The following is a 26262-nucleotide window of genomic DNA, read 5'->3' as shown; positions in this document are numbered from 1 at the left end:
GTACAAATTATATCATTCAGTTACTGAAACACTCTTAGGTTATAATGAGAAAAGAAGATAGCTCTTAACAACTCTTCTGTTTTTTATCTCCACATGGGCTGTGACTGTGGCTGCTCTTGTATGTACTCATAGCCGACCCTCCAGTTTGCAGGGACAGTTAATCATACAGGACGAGACTGTCCATCTCCTTCCCGTGGAGCAGCCAGCAGACTAGAACCTCACACCTCTGCGGTAGCAGAGCAATTCTTTACCATTAAGCCAACAGAATGCCTATTTCATTTTTTTTAGTAAAATTTTTATAATTTAGGAGAAGTTAAAATTTCATACCTTAGTTTTACTGGTAAAACTAAAGACTTATGGACTACAATTACTCGTGTATTTTCTGGTGATATGATAGGTTATACTCTGGGCTGCTAACTGGAAGGTCGGTGGTTTGAATCCACCAGCCTGCTCCATGGGAGAAACATGGGCAGTGTTCTCTCACAGCCTCCACCACAGAGCATCTCCAGGAATCAGAATCGACTTAGTGGCAGTGGCTTTTGGCTTTAGAAGTAAGTTATTCATCTAAATATTTTCTAAACGTGTACAATGATAAACACATGTTCTTATGTCTCCTGTGTTCCACTTTCATTATTCTCTGATTACTCAAAAAACAAACCACAATAACCACCAAAGAACTACCCTCGTATCTTAGGATGCAAAGATAACAAAAGAATTAAAAGAGCTTCAGTAGTTTTAGGCCCAAAGTATCAGTAACCTCCAAAACGTTTTATCACATTGCAAGTTACTTACATTGTTTCTTCTGTCTTTAAAAAAAAAAATTGTCACGTATTTGGGTTACTAAATGAGGCAAGGATGGCAAAACTCGGTCTCACATACTTTGGCCACATTATAAGGAAGGGCTAGTCCTTGGAAAGGTGGAGGGCCCGAGAAAGAGAGGAAGACTCTCAAATGAGATGGATAGACAGAGTGACTGAACAATGGGCTCAAGAGTGTCAGAAATGATGAGGCTGGTGCAAGATAGCACAGGGTTCAGATCCGTTCTTCATAAGGCTGCTAAGAGTCATAGTTGCCTCAAAAGCACCTAGCAACAAACAAGGCCTTCTATCTTGGTTTGAGTAGAGAAATAGTTTATAACTTAAAGAAATCACTAGTAATACAATAAGTAATAAATCTTTTCAAAGTAAACTAAGGATTATAGTGCTAGACTCGGAAGTTAGTTTAGAAGTTATTTTAGACAAAGGGATAATAAAAATCCAAAGCAAAACTATTTCTTTCAATAAATATACCATTCACAGTATTGAAAATGCTGGCCCCCAGTCTTTTTTCTTTTTAAGTGTGTGTGTGTGTGTGTGTGTGTGTATACTGTCAAACTGAATCTGATTGGTACAGGAGGAGATTGTCCCTCCTTCTGCAGCAGAGCATCTGGTGGATTCGAACCTCACATCTCTGGGATTGCAGTGCAGCTTCTTGCCACTAGGTGGCCCCCAGTCTTATGTGGTCATAGTTGTAATCACAGTTCAGACTACTGAAAACAGTCCCAGCAGACACTCAACTTCCTTAAATATAAGTTTATGCTGCTCCAGCTATGACCGACTTCTTAACAAGCCCAAATCGACTGTGATGCTGAATGGGCAGCCAGCACACAGCGGACACACCAGTTACTACTATTCTATTCCTTCCCGGCAGCTCCTGTGACATCCCAAGTTCACGTTCCTCCAGTGGCACGTACCTTTTTAACTGATAAGGAAGGATCTTTCTAAGAAAACAAATGTAGGAGGTGAGGTGCTCTGAGAACGTTTTCAATTTCACAGTTGTCTCCTGGAAAAGAAACCAGTTCAAGGTTAATAGTGTTATTGGGCAAAGGGGACCTCCCCCATGCAGAATTAATAACTAGTAGCAAATTACCAGGACAGTCACAGTATCCTCAGTGATACTTTCAAATAAATGGAGCATTCCTTCCTCAAGGGGGCGGACATAGGACGCGTTTTCATGAAGGTACTGGGAGAACTGAAGAGGGAAGGCATTGTGTGTTAATAGCAAATAACGATGATCAACAAATTAGTGACAACACTCAGTAAGTTATATTCCTAAATTCTTCTGAAACTGTTTTTCTTTTTTCATTTTAAAACCCAAGGAGGAAAACTCCTCTCAGTTCCAGATAACATCCCCCCCATACCATAACAAAACCAGGCACTGGCAGCAACGTGACACAGGGATAATGAGGCATCTAAGGAAACAAGCAGGGGTTGTAGGCCAGCTCCTTCCCGAGCGCCTGCTTCTCCACAGACGGCCCGGTTTTAAGGAGCTCTCGTAGCATGAAGTGTTGATAACTGTAAAGTGTCTAAGCTTAAAGGGGGGTAGGGGAGAGATTGTCCTAAATGAATAACACAGATTGCAGTGTTATTTCTCTCATTTTTAGACAAACCCACTGAGGGCCTGCTGGCCTTTACGGCACACAGAGCTCAAGGCTGACACGGTCCAGGAAGGTAAAGGAGCTCGGGGGTGCTGCACTGCTGCCTGGAAAGTCACGCTGCTCTCTGCTGGTTCAAATGCACCAGCCCCTCCACAGGAGAGGAAGATGAGCAATCTCCTCCCATGCAGTTAACCTGCGGGAGGATCAGCAGCGAGGTGATTCCGACACAACAGCAATGACTTTGACAACTATCATCACACTGAAGGCAAAGGTGATACAGCCTCTGGAATGAGGGGATTCTCGTCCCCGGAATCCTTTCAAACCATTCCCTTTCCCCCCCTCTCTTCAGTTCCATTCTTTGTGCTCACCATAAATGGGTAACTTCAGGATAACCGAGATTCAAAGTGGACTAAGTGCCTGCCATTCGGTGTTGGACTTACTGGTTCAAGACAAGCCTATAAATGTGAGTGCAGAGCCGGGTCCCGTGGGGTTTCTAACGGGTGAATGTCTGTGAGGACATCACTGGAACTTTGCTCTGAGGTGTCTCGAGGTGAACTCGAAACGCCAGCGTTTCACCCAGAGCAGAGTGTGTCAGCTGCTGGCACCACCTACAGGCTCCCAAGAGTCACTTAATAACAGAAGAAAAATGGTTGTTTCTGACTTAAAAGGACTGGGCTCCCTAGTTAAGTGAAAAATTCTCATTCAAGGCTTGTTTCCACAAAATTCTTCAGTTGAAAACTACCTCAGACTCCATAGAAGATTCCAAGGGGTTGAGGCAATTTATGAAGACAAAATATAACTTTCACTTTGGACATTTTCAGTTATGTGGATAATTTCTCCAATTTCTATTTCATAGTACAGACAGGTAAGGTCTCGTTTTACAGAACATGATTCAACTTAAAAATAAAAACTTACTGCTATCAAGTTAGAAACACATTATAGCTGATCCCTTCCCCCCCACACACCCCCCAGTGGGTTTTCAGAGGCTGTAAATTACATGGAAGATTGTCCATCTTTTTCCCACGGAGTAGCTGGTGGATTTGAACTCTCTGCTTTTGAGTTGGTGGCACAACTCCTTACTCACTAGCTCTGCTGAAAACTAACTAGATACGGGCATCAGGGAAGCCAACCTCCTGGGCTTTAATTTTTAGAGCTCTAATGCAAGCTTGAAGTTCTAAATATCCTTTGCATGGTCAATGAAACATAGGTAGACATTCCTCTGATACTTTCAGCTTTCAGCCAAGATTCATCTGACATTGGCAATAACGTCTCTAATGCCATGGCTTCTTCTATACTCAGCTTGTATTTTGGTAGTTCTTTGTCATTCTGGATAATCTTCAACAGGATATAGCTTTCATGTGGTATTAGTGATATTGTTTATTAATTTCCATACTCTGTTGGGTCACCTTTTTTTGGGATGGGAATAAATATGAGTATTTTCCAGTCAGCCAGCCAGGTAGCTGTCCTCCAGATTTCTTGGCACCACCTGATGAACATGCCCAGGACATCTGTTCGTTGAAATAAATCAACTGGCATTCCATCAATTCCTGGGGTTTTGTTTTTTGCCAGTTCTTTTAGAGCACGTCCACCTTCATTACCACTGCTTCTCAATCATATGTTGTTTTGTGAAATTCTTTTGTGTCAGTCAGTTCTTTATGGCATAATGACTCTTTGTACTTCTTCCATCTTCTTTTAATGCTTCCTGGATCATTCAATACTGTGTCTATAGCTTCTGGTGGCCTAGTGCCAAGAAGCTGTGCTGCAATCCCAAAGGCATGCAGTTCGCGGCCAATAGGATAAAGATGGGCAATCTCCTTCGGTGCATTAACTGCCTCTGAAAACCTGCTGGAGAGTCAGCTATGGGTCGGTTCCACCTCTGCGGTACACCACCACCACCACAACTCTCTCAATTAGAGTTAATAAAACCCCCAAATTATTCTGAGTTAACTTTACCTTCTGATTTAATGGAGATATAGTGTCAATGGCGGAATCAACAGGGAAAATCTGAATCCTCTGTTCGGTGTAAGTGTGGAAGTTCAGAAGGGCCGTCACAAGATCCTGAACAAAAGCCAGGGCCTGCCCGGCAATGTCCCGCATCTTCAGCTTTAAGGGTAAAAAGCAGCCAGTTGAAGCAATGATCAAATTGTAACTACAGTAACTTCATTCAGCCGTGCCTCTGGAAAACCCATTAAACACTAATTCTTCATATCTATCCCTCCCATGTAAACGTTAACATTTTTATCTGAGTAGTATAGAGTGAATAATCACTCTTCAAACACATATGGTGAAATCCTAAACCCTTCACAACCTGTAAGGATGACCCTGTTTGAAAACAGGTTTCTTTTAGTAGGTTAATGAAATCGTATTAGAGTACGGTAGGCCCTAAATCTAGTAACTTCTGAATTATAGAAAGAGTAGACACGTGCCAGGGGATGACAGACAGAAGGCGATCTGAAGGAACTCTGAAGGACACCAAGGATCTCCAGAGACACCAGGAACCAAGACAGAAGTCCACAGAAGAACTCATCATCAAAGCCCTAATCTGTCTGTTAGCCTTCAGAACTGTGAGAAAATTATCTTCTGTTCTTGAACATCACCCTCATCTGGTCTTTTTCCAATGGCAGCGCTAGCTTACTAAGACACTAAATAACAGGAAAGCCACCAAATACCTGTCCAGTTAACAGGATGCATTTAAAGTGCACAGGCTACCAATTTAGAAAAATGGACTGCTCAAAACAAATGAACAGAATTCACACTTTACTTCTAAGGTTATTAGGCAATAGATGCTGCAAGAAACTTGTATGACTTAGGAAAACTAAACAGAAAGTCGCACATTTGAAAACATGTATCACAAAGTGAAGCAAAAGCTCAGCACGGTGACCCAAGCATATTACCAGAGGCTCTAACAAGTCATTTCTCCAGCTGCTCTGGAGAAGCGTGGCATTCACGTCAATGAAAAGCAAAGCCCACGTTTCACCCTTTACCTGATGTCGCCTATTGTGGAGTGGGACGTTCAGGGCATTATAATGACTATATTCTAGAAAACAAAAAGGGACGCATATTAGGATGCTCGTTTTACACAAAGCATCAGAAAAACACTTCAGCTGAAAAACAGTGCATGCTCTGTGGTAAAATCCTATTGACACAGGAAATGTAAATGACAGTCACATGAAAACAATGGACAGTGAATTAGTGGCACCTCAGAAAAAGTATTATTTCACTTTTTCACCCTCAGATTACCACTCCTCTTCCCCCAAAAAAGTCCCCAAACTCTGTTTCCACTCCTAAAAAATCATTTCTGATACTCCCCTGGTGTTTCCAAGATTATTTAGAAAGGCTCACTGTCTCACCATCTGCATTCAACTCTCCTCTAAAGTCACTGTGCACGGCTGGCACCCCAAAATACCACTATTTCTGTGATACTACAGTATTAAAAAAATCTGCTGCTGTGTGTGACTCTGGACCCTAACAATGCAATCTTAGCTTTTCTGGGATGGTTTCAGTATCTGCCTCCCTGTCCTCCTCTCGACCCTAGACCTTGCTGTCACCCACATAGCTTTCCAGCACTCGCCCAGCCTCACAATTTCTCCACCTCCTGGTTCTTATGACTTTCATCTCTACTCTACTTGGGCCACACAAGCCTGCCTCTTCTGCCTGTACCCCAGAGCCAAATCCCACAGCCTTATCAAATTCTCTCATATGTTCTCATTCCTAACAAACTGACTCCCTGTTCCCAGCTTGGTCTTCCGCCCATCAAGTCTAGTAGATCAAAGTATACTGGTGATGTTTAGATTAACATAAATGCTAGACACTGGCCTCCACATTTCCTTTCCAAGGAGGAAGGTCCATCCCATCTTTGTATGTAACTTTCTAATAAATCTATCTTTACTTTTTACCTTAAAAAAAGGCTAGAAACTTGTCTTTTCAAAGGAGAACATCAGTTTTTGACAGAATGATGATACATGCTGAATTCTATGTTAAACTACTGTTTCTTTCCTTCCCCCACCTCGTGCCAAAGAAAACTTTAGAATAAGCGAAAATTAATTTCAGTCATGTGACTGCAGAAAAAGGAAATGTGCATCAGTTTGATTATAAGTTGCAAAATCTAAACTACTAAGTATCTTCTTGGCATTTAGGGATACAACTTTATTGTTTTCTAGAGATGACACATTTTCCACTGGTCATGTATATAAATGGATGTTTCCACAAGTTTTTGTTGTTGCTGCTGCTTTGGGGTGTACAGGCTCCCACCCAGGCCACACCACAGTGAACAGGAAACTGGGCTTGTCTGAACCAGCCTCCTGACTGTCAGTGAAGATCAGACGATATCAAAGGGCAGAAGGCCCAAGACAGCAGCAAGGAAGATCCCTCTCCCCACAACACTGAGAGCAAAAACATTTCCTATACACCCATTAGGAACTCTGTGTGCAGGCTGTTTTTTACCCTGAGAAATGCTAAATACATCTGATATACATATATTTATAGGATACGGATGGCTCCGGCAAGTTGGTGTGACGCTGCAAGATGGCTTCTTGTGTCTTCATAAAGGTCACGTATGGCATGTTTGGTGGGTTTTTTTAGCTTTATTTTCATTCACAAGTGGGTGTCAGTGGATTGGACTTGCCAGATGGACTTGGGGTGTTTGGTTTTATAGTCCACCAGCATTTGGGCATGCCTGAATTTAAAAATGCGGTAGTGCTTGGCTAAGTCTGCAGACTTAGCTACAAGACGCTCTCTCGCATCTTGATAAGGGCCAAGTGTTAATTGATTTTGGGATGAACAGTCTTTTAAGTGGTACAGCAGTGGTCTCTCTATTTGCTGTACTTAAGTTACCTGGAGTTGTTGTAATGCACAACAACTGTGCTATGTTGTTGTTATGTGCTGTTGAGTCACCTGCGACTCATAGTGACCCTATGTACAACAGCCCTAAACCCTGCTCTGTCCTATGCCAATCTTATTGTCTCTAACACACCTATCTCATTACCCCAGTCAATAAATCAACCCATCTCATCGAGTGTCTTCCTCTCTTACGCTGTCTCCACCCTCCCAAGCATGATGTCCCTCTCCAAGGACTGGTCCTGCCTTGCAACATGTCCAAAGTATGGCAAAAGAAGCTTCAGAAGCCTTGCCTCCAAGGAGCAGCCAGGTTTCACCCTCTTTAGGACAAACTTGTTTGTTTCCCTAGCAGTCCATGGTATGTATATTCAATATTCTTCTCCAGCACAACAGCTCAAAGGCATCAATTCTCCTGCTATCATCCACAGTCACTGTCCAGCTCTCTGAAGCATAGCAAGTAACTGCTAAGACCACGGCCTGTATCAGGCGTACCTTAGTCTCCAGACTGACATCATTGCTCTTCAGTATGCTGGAGAGGTAGTTCTCTGATAGCAGACTTTTCCAATGCAATTCATCTTTTTATTTACTGGCTGCTGGTATCAAAGAGTGTTGACTGTAGAGCCAAGCAAACTAATGCTGTTACTAAGCTCAATCTCTTCACCATCCATCATGATGCTATCAATCGGCCCAGTGGTGAGAATGCTTGTTTTCTTGATGTTGAGCTTGTTATAGGTGTGTCAAACACTACAATGGCTACCAATAGTGGGCAGTATTTGATGGAGCTCCCAGACTGATTCAGGTTTGGAAGCAGAAGTGGCATCCACTTCCTAAACCACATGCCTCTGGAAACTCTATGAACTTGGAGAAATGATGATAGTTATAAAAAGGCTTCAGGCTTTGTATTCATAGGGTTGCTATGAGTCATGCTCGACTCAATGGCAATCAACAAGAAGATATTATTTATACACACACATATATGTAAAATCTCCATATACATCTATTGTGTGTATAGATGTGTATATATACATATATGTGTGTATATATGTATGTATGTGTATGTATGTATGTATGTATGTATGTATATGCGTATTTCGATTTGGGCTACCTCCAAGAAAATTCGCTTTGGCGTTACATGTTAATCAGAAATCTCTCCTCTGAAGTATGAAGGCCAAATCTCATGAAAAGAACAAGGAGGAGGCAACTCTATATTGTGCCAATTAAATTTTCTGCCAAATAGATTAAAATTTTTTTAATTAGTTGACGATGACAAGCAGCTGCACTGCAATCCTGAAGCCAGGTAGTTCAAATCCAACAGCTGCTCTGGTGGAGAAGGATGGGCAGTCTCCTCCCATGCGATTAACTGCCTCTGAAAACCCACCGGAGGGTCAGCTACGGGTCAGTTCCGACTCGATGGTACACAAAAAGTCAACAACCACAGTTCAAAGTGTATTTGTAAATAATGGAAAAGTGTACATAATACCTACTTGTATCATTAAAAGGTACTTTCTCATTGATGATTGATAAGGATTCCTCTAATCTACCTGACAAGTCTTCATGAAGATTCTTTAATTGCAATTGACTGAAAGAGAAAGAATACGAAGAATGTCAACACCAATCAGACAGTGCATCTTCATGTGCATGTCACCTCGACATACGTGGTACGTTAGAGAGTTGTAGCTTACATCTGGGACACTCTTGGTGAATTACTAATAGATAAAGACAACAGAAATGCTAGGCCTCAACTTTAAATGGCCCGGGCCTTTTGCTAAACGATGTGACATTTACAAGACTTCATTACCATCTCATTGTCTTGTACAACACAGTAGACACTGTTATTTCCTCAAATTCAAAGTAATTTTCAGTCACTTCAAAATCATAAATTTTCTCATGATTTGTAAACTGTTCATTCAAGTATTCATTTAAACAATGCAGTTATTGTTTTTAAAAATGATGTCAGATCATTTTCCTGAGCTCACAGAAAATCAGCTGATAATTTTACTGATTTCAGTTCAACCACCAGAATAAATACACAACTGAACAGTGTGTAAATTCTGCTAATGTAAGTAAATTCAAGTAAGAAATACCCTTGAAGTGATCCTACTGAAACTTAAAGTATTTCATTATTTATTTACATTTACTAAAGTATTAAATTATTTATCAATTAAGGGGTTATATAGCTTTTCTCTCCTATCCAGAAGAAACATTTTAAGATTTCATTATCTCCAAAATCAAATCTCTGTTTAAGTCATAAAACACATAAAAAGATTTACTTAATGTTCACATTTAAAATGTAAAAAATGTACACAGAAGTTGCTAAAGTCAAAACAGAAAAGTGTTCCAGTCCTTACTTCCGCCTCCCCCTCTTAGACTGATTTCCACGTACCATTCTTCTGTTCGAAGCCGACATTCCTTGGCCTCCTTTTCCAAGGCCTGAGATTTTACCTAAATTTTCAAGAAAGAAAACCAGTAGCAGTTGGCTTGGGAACAATTGGAAGCAGTCTTAGCAGACAGTCTGGGCATGGGTCTGTCTCGCTCTGGACAATGAACTGGGGCTCTGGACGGCTTACTTCTAGTTTGGCCTTGTCATTCTGCAACTTCTCGATGGTGTCCATGTACTTTCGGGTCAGGCCATCGACCACGGCTTGATGCTGGGCTGCCTCCGTCTCCAGGGCCGACAGGCGACTCCTCAACTCGGCCTCCACATGCTTGTGCTGCTCATCTGCTTCAAAGAACTGCGAGGAAAAGGGGATTGCTTTTCTCCAGACAGCCTCATACACACAAGTAAAAAGAAAGAGAACAGCAGCCAATCCTTCCTGAACAACTCCCAGATGACTCCACAGGTGCCAAAATCTACCTTGGCATCATCTGCGTGAGTCCTCACAACCGATCAACGTCAGCCCCTTCAAGCTGTGGAAACCAAGCTTCAGTGGGGTGACGAGACTGGTCTAGTGTCTCACGGCTAAAATGTAGCGGAAATGAGATCTGGACATGGGAAATCTACTCCAGAGCTTCCTTCTTCCCAGTCACACAAACAAGTCTTTCAAAGAGGGAGTAATTTCAAATTTAACTAGTCACATTTTCTATTAGGCTATCTGCCACAATTAGACAATCACCACTTACAGAAATGCTATTCTGGTGGCCTACTGATAACAAGCTATGCTGATAATACAAAGGCACACAGTTCTAATCCACCAGCCACTTTGCAGGAGGATGGCCAGTCTCCTCGCTGGGATTTACTGCATCTGAAAGCCCTCTGAAGGGTCAGCTATGAACTGGCTCCAACTTGACGACACATAACAATAGCAAAACATGTAAATTTTTTCCCCTTAATGTGAGCCCGTCATGACTTAAGTACGATAAATGCTTAGACAAAAACCTGAGGTCAAAGGGGTATTCTGTAAATATTTTCAAAGACTGAGAATTAGTACTTATTTATTTAACCATTAGATTGTTGGGGGGGAAGAAACCAAGAGATATACTTGGATATACTACACTATAATTCTTACAAGAAAATGATAGTTTGAGGGTAGTTCACTCATAACTCCTCGACATCCCACAGACATCTGAGTGCCCAGCCCCGGAGAGACATTTTTCTGAGTGGGGCATACAAAAATCAACTGACTTTACAGCTGATATAAAAGCAATGAAATATCACTAAATTAAAAAGCAAACATTAATTATGGATAAATGATTCCTCCAATCACTGCCCACATCAAATGAAGTTTCTATATATTTTCTATATTGTCAAAAGCTATAAGTTTCTTCTGCTCTACTGTGAACAAACAAGGAACTCTGGTGGCCTGCTGGTAAGAAACTGTGCTGCAACTCCAATGACATGTGGTCTGGATTTACCAGCTGCTCCGTGGGAGAAGGATGGGCAATCTCCTCCCATGCGATTTAATGCCTCTGAAAACCCGCCCAGAGCGATCAGCTATGGGTTGGCTCTGACTCCATGGCATTCAACAACAAAACGTGAGCAAGGGCGCACTTCAAAGCACACTCCTTATTAAGATTTGAGAAATGAGTAAATGGTACGGCCTACACCCTTCAGACTAAAGGAGACGTGAAAACACCCCACATACACAAAGCCTCTACCACATCTGCACTGGGGTGTTTCCACATTCTGTGTGATAAAACCCATTTCTCACTTCTTCAGAAAAAGCAAAGATTTACTCACTTGTATATGCAGTCGTTCATTTTCCTCTATCTTCTTTTGCAGATCTTCATCAAAGACACTTTTCTGCTCTTGGCTCAACTGAGAGGAGGATTCTCCACCTTTCTGATGGAAAGAATAAGTTATGTCCACCCGACATTAACCCTTCAGGGAAGCAGGGACTAGTTCGCTGTCAACTGGGGAGCTCTCTCTCCTGGGTTCAGTGAGTCTCAAAAGGCACAATGTCCATCACTTAAACTTTCCTGTGAGACACAAGTTGGATCTATAAATATTGCAATGGACAGGACAGTTTTAAAAAGAGAAAGGAAAAGAGAAGAGGGAAGGCGTGCTATTCTTCTAGAGGAATTCACACATAATTTTGCTGGAAGACAGCAGATCCAGAAAGCTTGCAATGTAAATGTGCAAAGAAATGCCTGTCCAATGTGATCTTGGTGTTTGGGAAATGACTTTTTAGCACCTGTATGAATCGAGTTGTTAAACTAAACTCCTTTAAGAAATTTTAGAAAGTTGCTTAATAATAGTCATAAAAACTAAGTTTTTCTACAAATATATATTAATTTCTAATTATTTTTTTTAAGTGTTAATCATACAAAACAAAGCTGAAAGAAATAAGCAGAAGATAAAATCTTAGGGCTTATGAAAAATACTTTTACTTTATTAATTAATATTTTCTAGTGAGAAGAATGGCTCTATTTTAAGAGACCCAGTAATGTGCATTTGTTTTTACACACTACAAAGAACTGAGACTATTCAAAAGACAGGCTAACAATGAATCTGTGTTCATTCATTAATCACCACCCTTCTCTGCCTTTCTCATGCCCTCACTCTTCACTTCAAATGAAGTCACCTAAAGAGTTAAAATGACAAGTTAGCTCAGGAAACACTGACAAACCCTTTGAACATGAAGCTGCTATACTGAAAAGCATTAAATATTCACCATGTTTAGAACACAAGAAGTCATAAGGAACACTGCTGATAAAGTACTCTGGGTCTGGGGCCCTTCCAAATTCAGAAAGCTACGGTGGAAACACATTCAAAAGTTTTATACCCAGGCCCCTGCACAGTGCTCAGCCAAGGATCTAATAATACAGGATTGCTGAAGAATGGTTAGTCCCTCCCCAGGGTCTTTCAGATTTTCCAGGGCATGTGTATTCCTGGAAAGTATCTCAAACTGTTCTAATACCTACCTGATTTCTCTTCTCTGTTCCCCTTTTATTGGGAAACTACTGCTCAAGAGAATTTTTCCATCAAAAAAAATAAATAAAAATCCACATGTGAAAAGAACTAAGTCAAATGCTTATTATGTACCAAATATAGTCAGGGCAGAAAGAACTGCCTGTCCTCATAAGAAGACACTCTTAGAAAACATATACGCTATGGACTTATTATACAAGCCGAGAGTGTCCCCATGTGATTTACTGCCTCTGAAAATACACTGGAAGGACAGTTACTGGTCAATGTCATCTCAACAATACACTGAAACAATAAAGTATGTTTCAGCTGCTACTTTCAGATCTTAGGAATGGGAGATACACCTTGGCAATGCTTGGTCATTCTATTTCGTTTTAATGGCAACTTCGTAAAAGATACCAACAATTTTGACCACTATGAGATTTACAATTACTTTTATCAGTCATGAATTCAATCACGTGCATGTCTGATCCTACTATATATTTTAAAACTTAAGTTCAAACACATCCTTTGCTACAAAACATTAATGAACATTTCGATCAAAGATTCTATAGAAGAATGCTGAGCAGAAGGGTGAAACGTAGAACATAACTTCAAATTCCTACAGATTCCAGATTTTCTAAAGTCATGGAAAGTGGATAATCTTTAAACCTTTAAAATAAATTTTAAAAATTGCCCCCTAAGATCTTCACAAAACTGAAAAATAGTTTCCCAAATGTAGTGAAAAAAAAGGATGCTGTTTTAAGAACTATGTATATGATGAAACAGGCATAAGAAACTGAAAGATTACACAAGTCTCTTAGGAGACAAGAGTTCACGTTAATGAGGAAGGAACTCAGAAAGAGATGGTTAAGAGTGGCTGTACGACATGATGAAAATAATCCACTTCTCTCAACTGCCCACGTGGAAACTTAAGTTAGTCTGTTTCACTGTGGGTAGTCTCAGCAACAACAATTTTTTTTATTAAATCTAGAGGGGGGAAAAGGTCACATAAAATACATCTACACTGAATAAATATTAATGGCAAATGCCTGTCATTTTGGGGTGAGGGTTTATTTTAAAAGAAAAGGATGCCCTGCAGCCTTCTGTGTTTGATGACAAGATCACACCCATTTGCATTTATCTGAATCTACCTTGTTTTTCTTGCCTCGAGGTTCACTGAGAGCCAGTTCATCCTGAAGTAGTTCTACCCTCTTGGCAAGCTGCAGATTTCGAAACGTCAAGCTGTCCATTTCCTGTTGCAGTTTTCTCAAGGACTGATCCTTCATTTTCAGCTGTTCCTGCAGCAAAGTGAGCACAGACCACATTGACAATTTAGCCTGAAGGCTCAGAAATAGCATAAAGACATGCTTTTTGATTCATTAAAACATAATCAAGACCACTTGCTTTAGGGCACTGAACCTCTATGTTTACCATTCGGGTACTCGTGTCATTCGTTAGCTGTTTTGTAACAAAACCACTTTTTTGCCAAAGTAAATTTAAAAAATAAAAGAAAAACCACAAATACATTGAAGTTAAAGATAGTTAAATAAAAGTTAAAACGCCCCCAACTATATGCTGTCCGATATATGATGATTAAAAGATGCAAAGCCTGAGGCTACAAATATATGAACCTGAATTTTTAAGGAGAATCAAAAATTCATCAGTGAGTAAAAACAGGAATAAATATATTTATGTTCTTTTTTCTATAGACTCTCCTGTCAGCCCATCTCATCCAGGGTCCTCCTCTCCTGCACTGACCCTCCACTCTTCCAAGTATAGTGTCCTCCAAGGACTGGCCCTTCCTAGCAACATGCCCAAAGATTGTGAGATGGAGTTTTATAATCCTTGCCTCCAAGGAGCAACCTGCTTTTACCCTCTCCAGGGTCTGTTCTCTTGGCAGCACATGGTACATTCAATCTCTTCTCCAGCACCACAACTCAAAGGCATCAATTCTTCTTCTGTCATCCTTATTCAACATTCAGCTTGCAGATGTATTAACAAGCAATTGAGATGATCAGAAACTCGACTGAGTGCACCTTAGTCTCTTGACTGATATCCTTGCTCTTTACACTATGGAGAGATCCTGTGACAGTACATTTGTCCAAAGCAACTCATGTTCTGATCTACTGACCACTGGTTTCAAGGGTGTTGTTTATAGATCTGGGAATGATGAAATCATTAAAAACCTCAATATTTTTCCCGTCTATCTTGATGCTGCCTACTGGCCTGGTGGTGTGGATCTTTGTTTTCTTGCTGTTGAGATGCAATCCATACCAAAGGCTGCAGTTCTTGATCCTCTGCACCAAACATTTTAACTCCTCTTCAGTTTTGGTAAGCTGGGTTGTGTCATTTGCATCACATAAGTTATTGAAGAGTCTTCCTGTAATCTTGATTCTTCTTCATAAAGTCTAGCTTCTCAGATGATCTATTTACCAAATGATAGACTGAAAAGATAGGGAGAGAGGACACATCCCTGACACACTCTTCTTGATTTCGAACCAGGCAGTATTCCCTTGCTCCATTGAGACAACAGCTCTTGGTCTCGGTATAGATTTCGAGTGAACACAAATAAGTGTTCCAGGATTCCCATTCTTTTCAATGTCAGGCACAATTTGTTGTGATTCACACTGTCAAATGCCTTTGCACAGTTGATAGAACACAAATATACATCCTTCTGGTACTCTCTGATTCCAGCCAAGATCCATCTGACAACAGCAATGATATCCCTAGTGTCACAGCCTCTTTTAAACCCCACTTGTATTTTTGGAAATTCTCTGATGACATAGTGTTCTGGTTGTACTTGAATAATCTCTAGCAAGATTGTGCTTTCTGCTTTCTATGAAGATGGTGTCGAAAGCGAAGAAGGAAGCCCCTGCCCCTTCCAAAACTGAAGCCAAAGCAAAGGCATTAAAGGCCAAGAAGGCAGTCCTGAAGGGCATCCACAACCAAAAAAAAAAAGAAGATCCGCACGTCACCCACCTTCTGGCAGCCTAAGATGTGGAGACTCCAAAGGCAGCCCAGATACCCCTGGAAGAGCGCCCCCAGGAAAAATAAGCTTGACCACTAGGCCATTATCAAGTTTCCCCTGACCACTGAGTTAGCCATGAAGAAGACAGATGGTAACAACACACTTGTATTCATTGTGGATGTCAAGGCCAACAAGCATCAAATTAAACAAGCTGTAAAGAAGCTCTATGACATTGATGTGGCCGAGGTCAACACTTTGATTAGGCCTGATGGAGAGAAGGCGGCCTATGTTCGACCTGCTTCTGACTATGATGCTTTGGATGTTGCCAACAAAACTGGGATCATCTAAACTGAGTCCAGCTGGCTAATTCTAAATACAATTTTTTTCTCACACACAAAAAAAATTGTGCTTTCATGTGATATTAATGATATTGTTTGATAATTGGCATGATTCTACATTCTGTTGGATGTATTTTGGGAATGGGAATAAATATGGATCCCTTTCAGTCAGTTGGCCAGGTAGCAGTCTTCCAGATTTCTTGATACAATCTGGTCAGCACATCCAGGGCTCCATCTGTTTGTTGACATATGGAAACCAGTATTCCATCAATTTCTGGGGCCTTACTGCTTGACAGTGTCTTCAATGCAGTTTGAACTTCTTCCTTTTAACCACTGGTTCCTGAACAAATGCTACTCCCTTAAATGGTCTGTGTCCGCCAATTCTTTTCAGTACGGTGGCTCCATGTATTCTATCTTTTTTTATGTTTCCTAGATCATTCAATTTTTTGCTCAGAGCTCTTTAAGTAGTACAGCTCAAGGCTTTAATTTGTTCTGCAGTTCCTTCAGCATGAGAAATGCTGAGCAAGTTCTTCCCTTTAGATTTTCTGACTCCATCTCTTTGCATGTTTCATTATAACACTTCACTCTGATAGGTAAAAGGTAAAAATCTACAACAGAGTACAAAATACCTTCAGATGTTGTCATTATGTACCATCAAGTCGAATGCTACACACAGATACCTAAGAACAACAGGAACCCAGCCCTAGCCTGCACTATCCTCACCAACTCCCACATGCTCAAACTCACTGTCAACTCACTTCAAAACTAAGTGAAATTAGGGGTGGGGGGATTTTTCCTTTTCTATGGCTTGCTTTTTACTTGGAGTTCAAAGGTAAACCACAGATCAGTCTCATGCCTATATTATCACGTATTTTAGCTCAATGAGCATTTATTAAACTCAATAATAAAACAAGATGCATAGTTAATAAAATCAAAGCCTTGCTAAAAAAAAAGAGGCTCTCCTAACATTCCTTTATTTAAAAAAAAACTGGAAAATTGCCATTTTCATTGTAATTACACCAACTACCCCAAGGAGTGGTAAAACGAAAAAATGAATTTATAACGCTCTAACTTCATCAGTCAATAATTAATTTCAAAAGACATCTGTCGCCACTTCTCTTTCAACCCCTACTTCTGCAGCAGGGTGACAGTAATGTTACCTACCCTCAAAGGGTTGAAGATAAATTGCACTAATGGATGATGGTTAGCACAACGCCGGCCACGAGCGAGTGCTCAGCTAGAACCTGCCGTCCCCAAGACCTCTGTCACTACCATGACTGTCATTATCTCTGCCACAGAGGTCATCTAACAGTCCCAGTAACGGGAGGGTGTCTGACACCAGGACAGGCTACTAAATACAAGTTAGGAAAGATTTCTCCCAGCAACAAGCTTAAACAGCATTAGGAGAAATAATAATCTCGTAGCCTAGTGGAAAAGGAGTTGCACTGTCAACCGCAAAGCAGGTGGTTCGAATCTACCCTAAGGTAGAAAGGCAGGCATTCTCTCCGCTGTGATGAGTTGATTCTGGCTCGATGGCAATGAGCTGGGCTTTTTCTTCAGTGATTTGGGTGAAATAATCTCAACCTGGGAGCACAGAGTGGGGGGCTCTGCACCATCTCAGTCCAAGACTGTGGAAAGTGTTTAAGGAGGGGGCACCCTCAGTGATGACTTCTCTTGTGTCGGGGCCAACGACTCACACACTAAGTAAAGGATACATTCGAGTCCTGGGTATCCGAGTGGCTCCATCTGGGCACTGTTACTGGTTTGGCGCTACCCTTCAAAAGATTCCAGGGAATCACATCCCTTTTGTTTAAAACAGAGAGTGGAACAGGCAAACTGTCCATCTCCATCAGGCCAATTCCAGCTCCCCAGGACAGAGTACGGCTGCCCAGAGGGTTCCAGGCTGTGACTCTTCAGAGAAGCACACTGCCACCTTTTCCTTCAAAGAAGCAGCTGGTGAGCTCAGGTAGCTGACTTTTTATTGGTGAGGAGTTTATCACTTTAACTACTTCACCACTAAGGCTCCCTGGTAGGCTGAATAGTACCTGAAACCTGGCCAAGAAGAAATTCATCTCCTACAATTAATTATTATAATACAAATCTCATATGCAGTATTTATTACATGCCTCCTAGAAGAAAAGAGACGTAAATTCCTACATCCTCTCCATACTTCTTTTTTCAGTTGAACTAACGAAGGTGCTGACAGTGACATGCATCACTCAAGCCTTATTTCCTGATGAGCAGATCATTTGTCACACTACTAAACAAACAACAAATTAATGCACTAAACGGCTCAGAGTAGAAATCCACTACGTGAGTGAGGAATTGCGCTGCCAACCCAAAGGCAGATGGTTTGAATCCACCGGTTGCACTGAGGGAGAAAGACGGGCACTCTCCTCCGGCTCAGGCTGCCCACCTCGCAAAGCCAGGGGAGGGTCTCCATTATTCTGAATCAACTCAGCAGCAGCGGGTTGTGGCTGCTTTCCCACGTTAAGCTCTGGGGATGGACATAGGACGATCTTGACACAGCACTGCACACAGAGCCCCGTGTACTCAAAAAGACAGACATTGTTGGCAGGTGTTCTCGAGTACGATCCCTAGCGACCCTGTGAACACCAGACCGCCCCTCCTCCTGTCCTGTGCCATCCTCATCATCTCTGACACACGTGAGTTCAGTGCGGCAGTCACCGTGTCAATGCTCCTGTTTGGGGTCCTTCTTCTCTTTCACTGACCCTCCACCTTTCCAAGAAAGATGCCCCTTTCCAAGGCTTCTCATTAATCCAGGGAAATTCACCTACATAAAGACCTTGAAGTATCGGAGAAATGCATTACTGTTAAATAATATTGAGGGATTAATTTTTAGCCATAAAGATCAAAGTACATAAAATGCAAGCCTAATAAGTAGGCACATCACACACAGACAAAACCTGTATTTACCATCTTGGGTGTTTAGTGAATAAATGTCAGAGTTGGGACTTCAACCCAGAAAACTTGCTCAAAACTTGCCCACGCACAACCTTTGCCCTCACAACACAGACACCCGGTTACATACCTTTAAAGCAGCAGAATTCGCTTGTTCATCCACGACTCCCTTTTTCAGGACCTGATTCTGTGCGCGAAGCTGAAACGAAGGAAGCAGTAGTTGGATTTGTACTGTAAGGCACTCGTGCGTAAGGGAATCGATTACACAGCAAGAACGACGGCAATGAGCAACTTCCTTATCTGCTCGCATGTGCAGGAGGATGGAAGAAACGGAAACCAAAGGGGGGGTAAATGTCACAAGTCTGCCACTTTCAGTTGGGAACACTGAGCCACCCAAAGACATAAACAAAGCAACGACAAAAATGGGTCGAAAATGCACATCTCCTGACCTCCATCCAATTCTTCCTGTGAAGCCCACTCACTTCCCTAAGTAAAACAAACAAAAAACTCACACCAAAAAAAAACCCCACAAAACAACAGTACAATAGTGAAGTTCTGAATGTACCGTTTCCTTGAAATTCTGGTGCAGCACTCATCTGTAAAAAAGACAGAACTGGACGGATGAAGGAATAATAACTACAGAGAGAACCTAACAGGGGCATCACCAAGCTCGGTGAGATTCCAGGCCTGATAGCAGATATGCAGAAGCAGTTACGAAGTGGCAATGGCCTGGGGCTCAGCAGGTCTGCCAACAGGCATCAGCTATAAACAGGACAGTCTATAAACAGGACGAATAAGCAGGACCAACTTAACAACTAATAGTGACAGCAGCTAGAAGGGGCACCAGGCACTAAGGGCCTTAATGCAGGAGTTCGTCTGATCCTCACAACTGATGAGGCAAATACTATAGTCAACGCAGAAACAGGGACACTGAGAAGTCAGGGGTAACGCTGAGATTCAGACACAGCAGTTTTGCGTCACAATGCCAATTAGTGTAAATGGGTGGTTATTTCACAAAGTTACAATTCCACAATCAAAGCAACAGGGAGGAGAAGTGGGGAACATCTTTGCAGAAGACTTGAGAGTCTTTTCTTTTTAAATTCAGAGATAATTTCAAATCCACCAGGTGCTCCACTGGAGAAGGAGGGGCAATCTCCTCCTGTGCCAGTCAGACCTCATTCAATGGTACACAACAACACACAAAAAAAGAGATAATTTCAACATGAACTGTGACTCAGAGTAACCTTATGAACAGCTGTGAACTTCGTTCTGTCCTGCATCACATCACCCTCACCATCTTCACCTTGCTGGGGCTCATGGACAGAGCCACTGTGTCAATCCAGGGTGTTGAGGGGTCTTCCTCGCTCTTTCTGCTCTTTCCCTTTTTCCAACACAATGTTTTTATTCCAAGGGCTGGTCCCTCCTGATAATAAACCCAAAGCACGTCAGATGACGGTTCACCATCCTCTTCTCTTAGCAGCTGCCTGGTGGCACTGCCTCCCAATACAGACTTGTTTGTTCTTTTCTCCACGGGACCAGTCAGTACAAACCTTCTCCAAAACTATAACGCAAAGGCGTTGATGATTCTTCCGCCACCCTGATGTAGTCAAACTGTCAAATGCATAACATAACTAAAAAGACCATGGATTGGATCAGGTGCACCTTGGTCTCTAAACTGATTATTTCTGCTCTTTAGCACTTTAAGAGAGGTCTTCTGACAGCAAATTTTTCCAATGCAACAAATCATTTGATTTCTTGACAAATGTTACCAGGAATGTTGACAGTAGGTCCAAGTAAAAGAAAATCACTGACGTCAGTCTTTCCTCCCTGAATCATGATGTTGCCTGCTGCTGTGGTGGTGAAATGTAGAAATCAAAATGGTATGTATTACTAAAGCACATAACCTGAAGCACAGAAATAAAAGTTAAAAATCTTAAATGTTTCCTTATGTAGACCTTTATAACCACGGGCAAGATTTTAGAAAATAAACTGCACTTCTGTGGTAGGAAGTATTCTTAGCACATAAACACAAGTATAAAACCCTACATCGCCAAAGCCAAAGGCTTCTAGGCCTGTATTCTAAGGTCTCTGGGCTGAGACCGTGAGAGCTCACGGTTCTTCTCTGAGAAGCTGAAGCAACATGACAATTTTACCCATGAGCTTAAGAAATAATCTTTTTCTAATGCTGCTCAGATTTGTCTCCTGAGAACTAAACTGGCCCTTTTCCGTGCCAAAAGAGCAAGGATATGTATTTGAAACACAATAGAAAATATGGCTAAGATTCTAAGGAGTCAAATAAAAGAGTATAGCAGCAAAAGACAAGACTAAAAAGGGGCACTGCTTTGATTTTTAACAAGCTGAAGGTCACAGTTCATGGTCTCCACAGAACTAGACCCAGTTCTTGCTTCCATCACATACGAGGCTATATGAACTTTTACCCTCTTCAAGCCTCCATTACACGGTCAGGAAAATGGGTCAATGTATTTGCTCGGTCATTTTTCTTCTGTTGTTGTCAGAGTTACATGAGAAAACAATGTCAACTCACATCTCAAGCAGAAAGTACAGACTCAGGGGGACAATTCTAAATCATGACGAACAGAATCAGAGGGACAAGAGCTGTCATTATTGACATTTATCTGATATCGGGCATTGTGCTAAATAAAAGATAGGAAAGAAGAGGAAGAAGGAAAAGAACATCTCTTACCATCTAGAAAAAAAGACAAAAATACCAAAAGTTAGCTAGAGTACAAGTATTTCCTGTTTTTACAAAAGTTGCAGAGACATGAAATTCTCTCGAGCAGGAATCGGCACACTGAGGTCTGTAAGCCAAATCTGGGGTCTGCTCCCCGAGTCTGTCAACCGGAACACAGCCCCGCTCACTCATGCACTGTCTATGGGTGCTCGGGGGCTTAAAAAAACCAAATAGGTGCAATAGAAACCATATGGTCCCAATCCGAAAGCATTTCCTATCTGGAAACAAGAGAAGTGCAGCAACTCCTGCCCTAGTAGTGCAGAAGAGAAAAACAGTACTTTAAGGCTGACTTCTATCATCTGGAGCTCTGGTAGCCTAGAGGTAAGGAGATGTGCTGCCAATCCAAAGGCAGGTGCTTCGAATCCACTAGCAGCTCCTTGGGAGAAAGATGAGCAGTCTCCTGGCAAGCGATTCACTGCCTGGAGAAAGCTGGTGGAGAATCAGCTCTTTGTCAGAACACAATTACTTCAGGAAGCCCTGGTACCTAGTCTGTAGGGACCTGTGATGCTAATGCAAAGGACCAGCTCTCTAGAAGTTCAAATCCACCAGCTGCTCCTCTGTGTGATTCAAGTGCCTCTGAGAACCCACAGCAGCACATACCACCAATCCGCCACGTTCCCCACATGACTGAACTCCCAGCTGGCACTGCAGTCGGCAGGGCGTTCTCACAAGCTCTTTCTCCTCACCAACACTCACCCCACCGGGGAGGCTAATGCAAGGTTTCTGGGTTAGACACAGAACTGGGAAAAGACATTATCAGATAGTCCCGAAAGCCTCTAGCAAAGTGCGGAAACCTCAATTCATCTGAGTGTGACTAAGAAACAAATGTCCTCAAGGCTTTATTAGGACTGGAATACTCTCCGTAAGGCAAGGTCACCTATTTCCAGAAGCTGTACACTGAGCTTGTCTATCCCATTAATGAAGGAATAACCGGTTGCTGTCAAGTCAATTTCTCCTCAGAGTGACCCTGAGCCCCAGCCCAGACACCTTCTTCCTATGTGCCATCAAGTTGGAAGCAACTCAGAGCTGACTCTCCAGTGGGTTTTCAAAGGCTGTAAATTAATTTACACAGGAATCAATGGGATACCAGCTGCCATAGTTCAACAAACAGATGCAGCCCTAGACCTGCTCACCAAGCTATGCCAGGAAATTTGGAGGGCAGCTACCTGGCCAATCACTGGAAGAGATTCCTATTTGTTTTCATTTCAAAAATAGGTGATCTAACAGAATGTGGAAATTACCATACATTATCATTAATGTCACCTGCAAGTAAAACCTTGCATGATTATTTTTAAATGGCTAGCAAAGAACTGGTAGAAAGTCAGGCTGGATTTGGAAGAAGTCACGGCACGAGGGATATCATCTCTGATATCAGGTGGATTTTGGCTGAAAGTAGAGAATACCACAAGAATGTCTATCTGTGTTTTATTGACTATGCAAAGGCATTTGACTATGTGCATCATAACAAATTATGGTTAACACTGAGAATGGGAATCCTGGAACACTTGTGCTATACCCAGACCAAGAAGTTGTACAAACAGAACAAGAGAACACTGCATGGTTTAAAACCAGGAAAGGTGTGCATCTAGGCTGTATCCTTTCTCCATACCTATGCAATCTGTATGCAGAACAAATCATTCAGGAAGCTGGACTTGATGAACAAGAATGCAGCGTCAAGATCAGATCAACAGCCTGCGTTATGCAGATGACACAACACTGCTTGCTGAAAAGTGAGGAGGACTTGCTGCAGAAGATCAAAGACTACAGCCTTCGATATGGATTCTATCTCAACATCAAGAGAATAAAAATCCTCCCCACTGGGCCAAGAGGCAATATCATGATAGCTGCAAAAGAGACAGAAATTGTCAATGGTTTGATTTTGTTTGGATCCACAGTCAACATCCTTGGCGGCAGCAGCCAAGAAAGAAAAAAATAAAAAACATATTGCATGGGGAAAGACTGTTGTCAAGGACTCTCTAAAGTCCTAAAGAGCAAGGATGTCAGTTTAAAGACTAAGGTATGCCTGATTAAAGTCAGAGTCTTAAAAAAAAGTTTGTTTTTTTTTAAAAAAGGTCATAGTCTTTGCAAGTCCTTACTATGTATCTGGGAGTTAGACAGTAAATAAAGATACAGAAGAAGAATCAATGCCACTGAGCCGTGGTGTTGGAGAAGAGTGCAGAACATCCCAGGAACTGCCCAAAGGACAAAATGTCTTGGAAAGGAGCAGCCAGATTGCTCTTTGGAGGCAAGTAGAGTGAAACTTTATCTCACTATAATTTGGGCGTGTTTGGAGGGGCCGGTCCATGAAGAAGGATATCATGCCTGGAAAGGTGAAGGGTCAGTGGAGGAAGAGAGATCCCCCTCTCAACTGAGAGAGTGACTGTTACAGCAGACTTGAGTACATCAAAGATGGTCAGGATGACATGGGGCAGGGCAGAGTTCAGATCCGCCGGCAGAGTGTTGCTAGGAGTTGTATCAATGCAAAGGCACTTAACAACAATACTTCCTTGTATCATCTACTTTAGAGGAAATATCATGGCTGGGCATAAATAATATATTGTAAAAATCTAAGTAAAAGCAGTTATCAATAATGCAGTAAACTACACAGCCTTGTCATTTTTTAATAGCCCCCTTTTCAAGACCTGTCTCCAAATCTAATGGACATTTAACTCCCTAACAACAAATATGGTCTCTCAGTCAGACTTATTATTTTGCTGAGAAAGAGAGTAGGGATAAGCCAAGAACGATTTCTCTCACTTTCATTGTGTGTGACGGGATAACAGGAGAGGAGAGATTTGTAATTTTACATTTCTTTGGCCAACTGTGAGGAGGTTCTGTGGGGCATTAGAATCATCCTGACAGGCTGTCTCTGTGCTGTGGACGCTGGCATTTACACCTGTCTTTTCAGGACAAAATAATGTGTGCCAGAGACAGCACAGGCTTCATTCACAGATCATGTTCTAATTCTCACCAAAATTCTAACTCTAGGCTTTGTAGATGGGATGAAGCACAAGTTGTGTCATCTTCAAAGGCTGAAGTTTGGTTTGATGGGTTTGGCTTTTTTAATTCCTGTGAAAAAAACCTGCAGCTTGAAGATTTCAAGCAAATTACTTCACAGAAAGAAAAAAAAAAAAACAAACCCAAAAACAATTGACTATTGATGTTCAAAGATGCAAGACATTTGCTTAAGAGTTTACTGGTAGAATGAGGCAAAGCTTAAGGAGGACTTAACTCCCCCAGAGCCTGGCTGTAAAGACCTCACACTGTTCTTCCCAGTAGTATCCTCTCCCTAAGTGTGGAGTCCCTGAACAAGCTGCAGAGGCCATCACAGAACTCCAGAAGCAGCTCTCCACAATGCACAACTGTGGGTCAACCCTTATCCATACAGTTTGCTACACAAATCTCAGCAATAGCTTAAAGGCTTCAGGAGACGCCATCAATATCACACAGCCTAATCAATCTTCAAAGATCAAGAGGAACAGGGAGATGGGTTAAAATCTAGATCATTCCCTATATACTATTCCTGTGGCTGAGGATTGAAGACTTTCTTCCCTTGCAATAAACCTACTTTACTAGTAGAGGGAAAGGGGGAAGACTATGATGATTCAACCGCTTGAGAAAGCAAAAGCGTCAACAGGTTAAGAAGGGGGAAAAAAGCCAAGAAAGTAATTTCTGAAACCAGGACGGCCCTGAACGAGCCCTCCTGCCTCTCTCAATGTCACTGCTCTGCTTTATTTCGCTCTGTGACGTCGTAATTCCAAGGGCCTCCAGAGTAAAGCTCTTCCACAGAGACATAATTAAATGTACCTTTAGGGGAAGTCACATAACACATGAAAGGATGTCACTAACAACTGGGTGGACTGTGGCTAAATCTCCAAATATTCCATACAAGCCTTCCAAGCAGAGGAAGGACAGGTAAGCGTACTGCTCTAATATCTGTCAGTTCTGTCTTCAAACAAGTTAATTAAGGTTTCAAGTCTCAGTGAACTCACCCATGAGTGAAGAGTTAAGAATTAGCCAAGGACCATAACTTTAATGTTGTCTAGCCCTGGAACCCGCAGGGGCCCTCTCCGCAGGGATTACACATCAACTCGGAATTCTACAGGAGACAGAAGCAGGGTCCTCTTCAGTATCCCCAGGTCAGCTGATTCCTTCCAATTTCTTCTAGTTCCAACACCAAAGGTTCTAAGATCCACATCATCCCCAAACTCCTGCTCCCTAGAGGACAAAATTAGCACAGGTCTGTCTAGTTGTAAAACGCATACACCACAGCCTGGATGGCTTACACCTTAACATCAAGGAAACAAAAATCCTGGCGCCCTAGTGGACTAGCGGTGGGAAGCTATGCTACAATCTCAAAGGTTCAAATCCATCTGCTGCATGGGAGAAGGATGGATAATCTCCTCCCATATGATCTAATAAAGATTTTCAATGAAAAGAGAAAATAAAAATTCTCATCCCTATACCAACAAGCAACCATGACAGGGAGAAAAGATTCAAGTTTTCAGTGATTTCCTTTCACCTGGATCCACAATGAACACCCAGAGCAGCAGCAGTCAAGAGATTAAAAGGCCTTGTGCACTGGGGACAACCTGCCTTCAAAGGACCTCCCGGCGCACTGGGGGGCAACCTGCCTTCAAAGGACCTCCCGGCGCACTGGGGGGCAACCTGCCTTCAAAGGAC

General features: G+C 42.0%; 1 protein-coding gene across 2 annotated transcripts in view; it reads right to left on the bottom strand.

The window, feature by feature from the left end:
• PPP1R21 (protein phosphatase 1, regulatory subunit 21) overlaps positions 1-26262 on the bottom strand; it is an 86212-nt gene that overhangs the window by 39493 nt on the left and 20457 nt on the right. For both annotated transcript variants that reach the window (XM_006880907.1, XM_006880908.1), the window contains exons 2-11: positions 18958-19026; positions 13751-13897; positions 11430-11531; positions 9820-9984; positions 9636-9694; positions 8737-8831; positions 5401-5453; positions 4370-4519; positions 1909-2010; positions 1733-1821 (exon numbers count right to left, since the gene is read on the bottom strand). In XM_006880907.1, the coding sequence (XP_006880969.1) occupies positions 1733-1821; positions 1909-2010; positions 4370-4519; positions 5401-5453; positions 8737-8831; positions 9636-9694; positions 9820-9984; positions 11430-11531; positions 13751-13897; positions 18958-19026 (1031 nt within the window). The remainder of the gene's footprint in view (positions 1-1732; positions 1822-1908; positions 2011-4369; positions 4520-5400; positions 5454-8736; positions 8832-9635; positions 9695-9819; positions 9985-11429; positions 11532-13750; positions 13898-18957; positions 19027-26262) is intronic.

Source organism: Elephantulus edwardii, unplaced genomic scaffold (assembly GCF_000299155.1).
Source record: "Elephantulus edwardii isolate Elephantulus edwardi_28Jun2011 unplaced genomic scaffold, EleEdw1.0 scaffold00011, whole genome shotgun sequence".
Lineage (NCBI taxonomy): Eukaryota > Metazoa > Chordata > Mammalia > Macroscelidea > Macroscelididae > Elephantulus > Elephantulus edwardii.
Note: the sequence above shows the minus strand (reverse complement) of the source record. Positions and strands in the feature narration are given on the sequence as shown.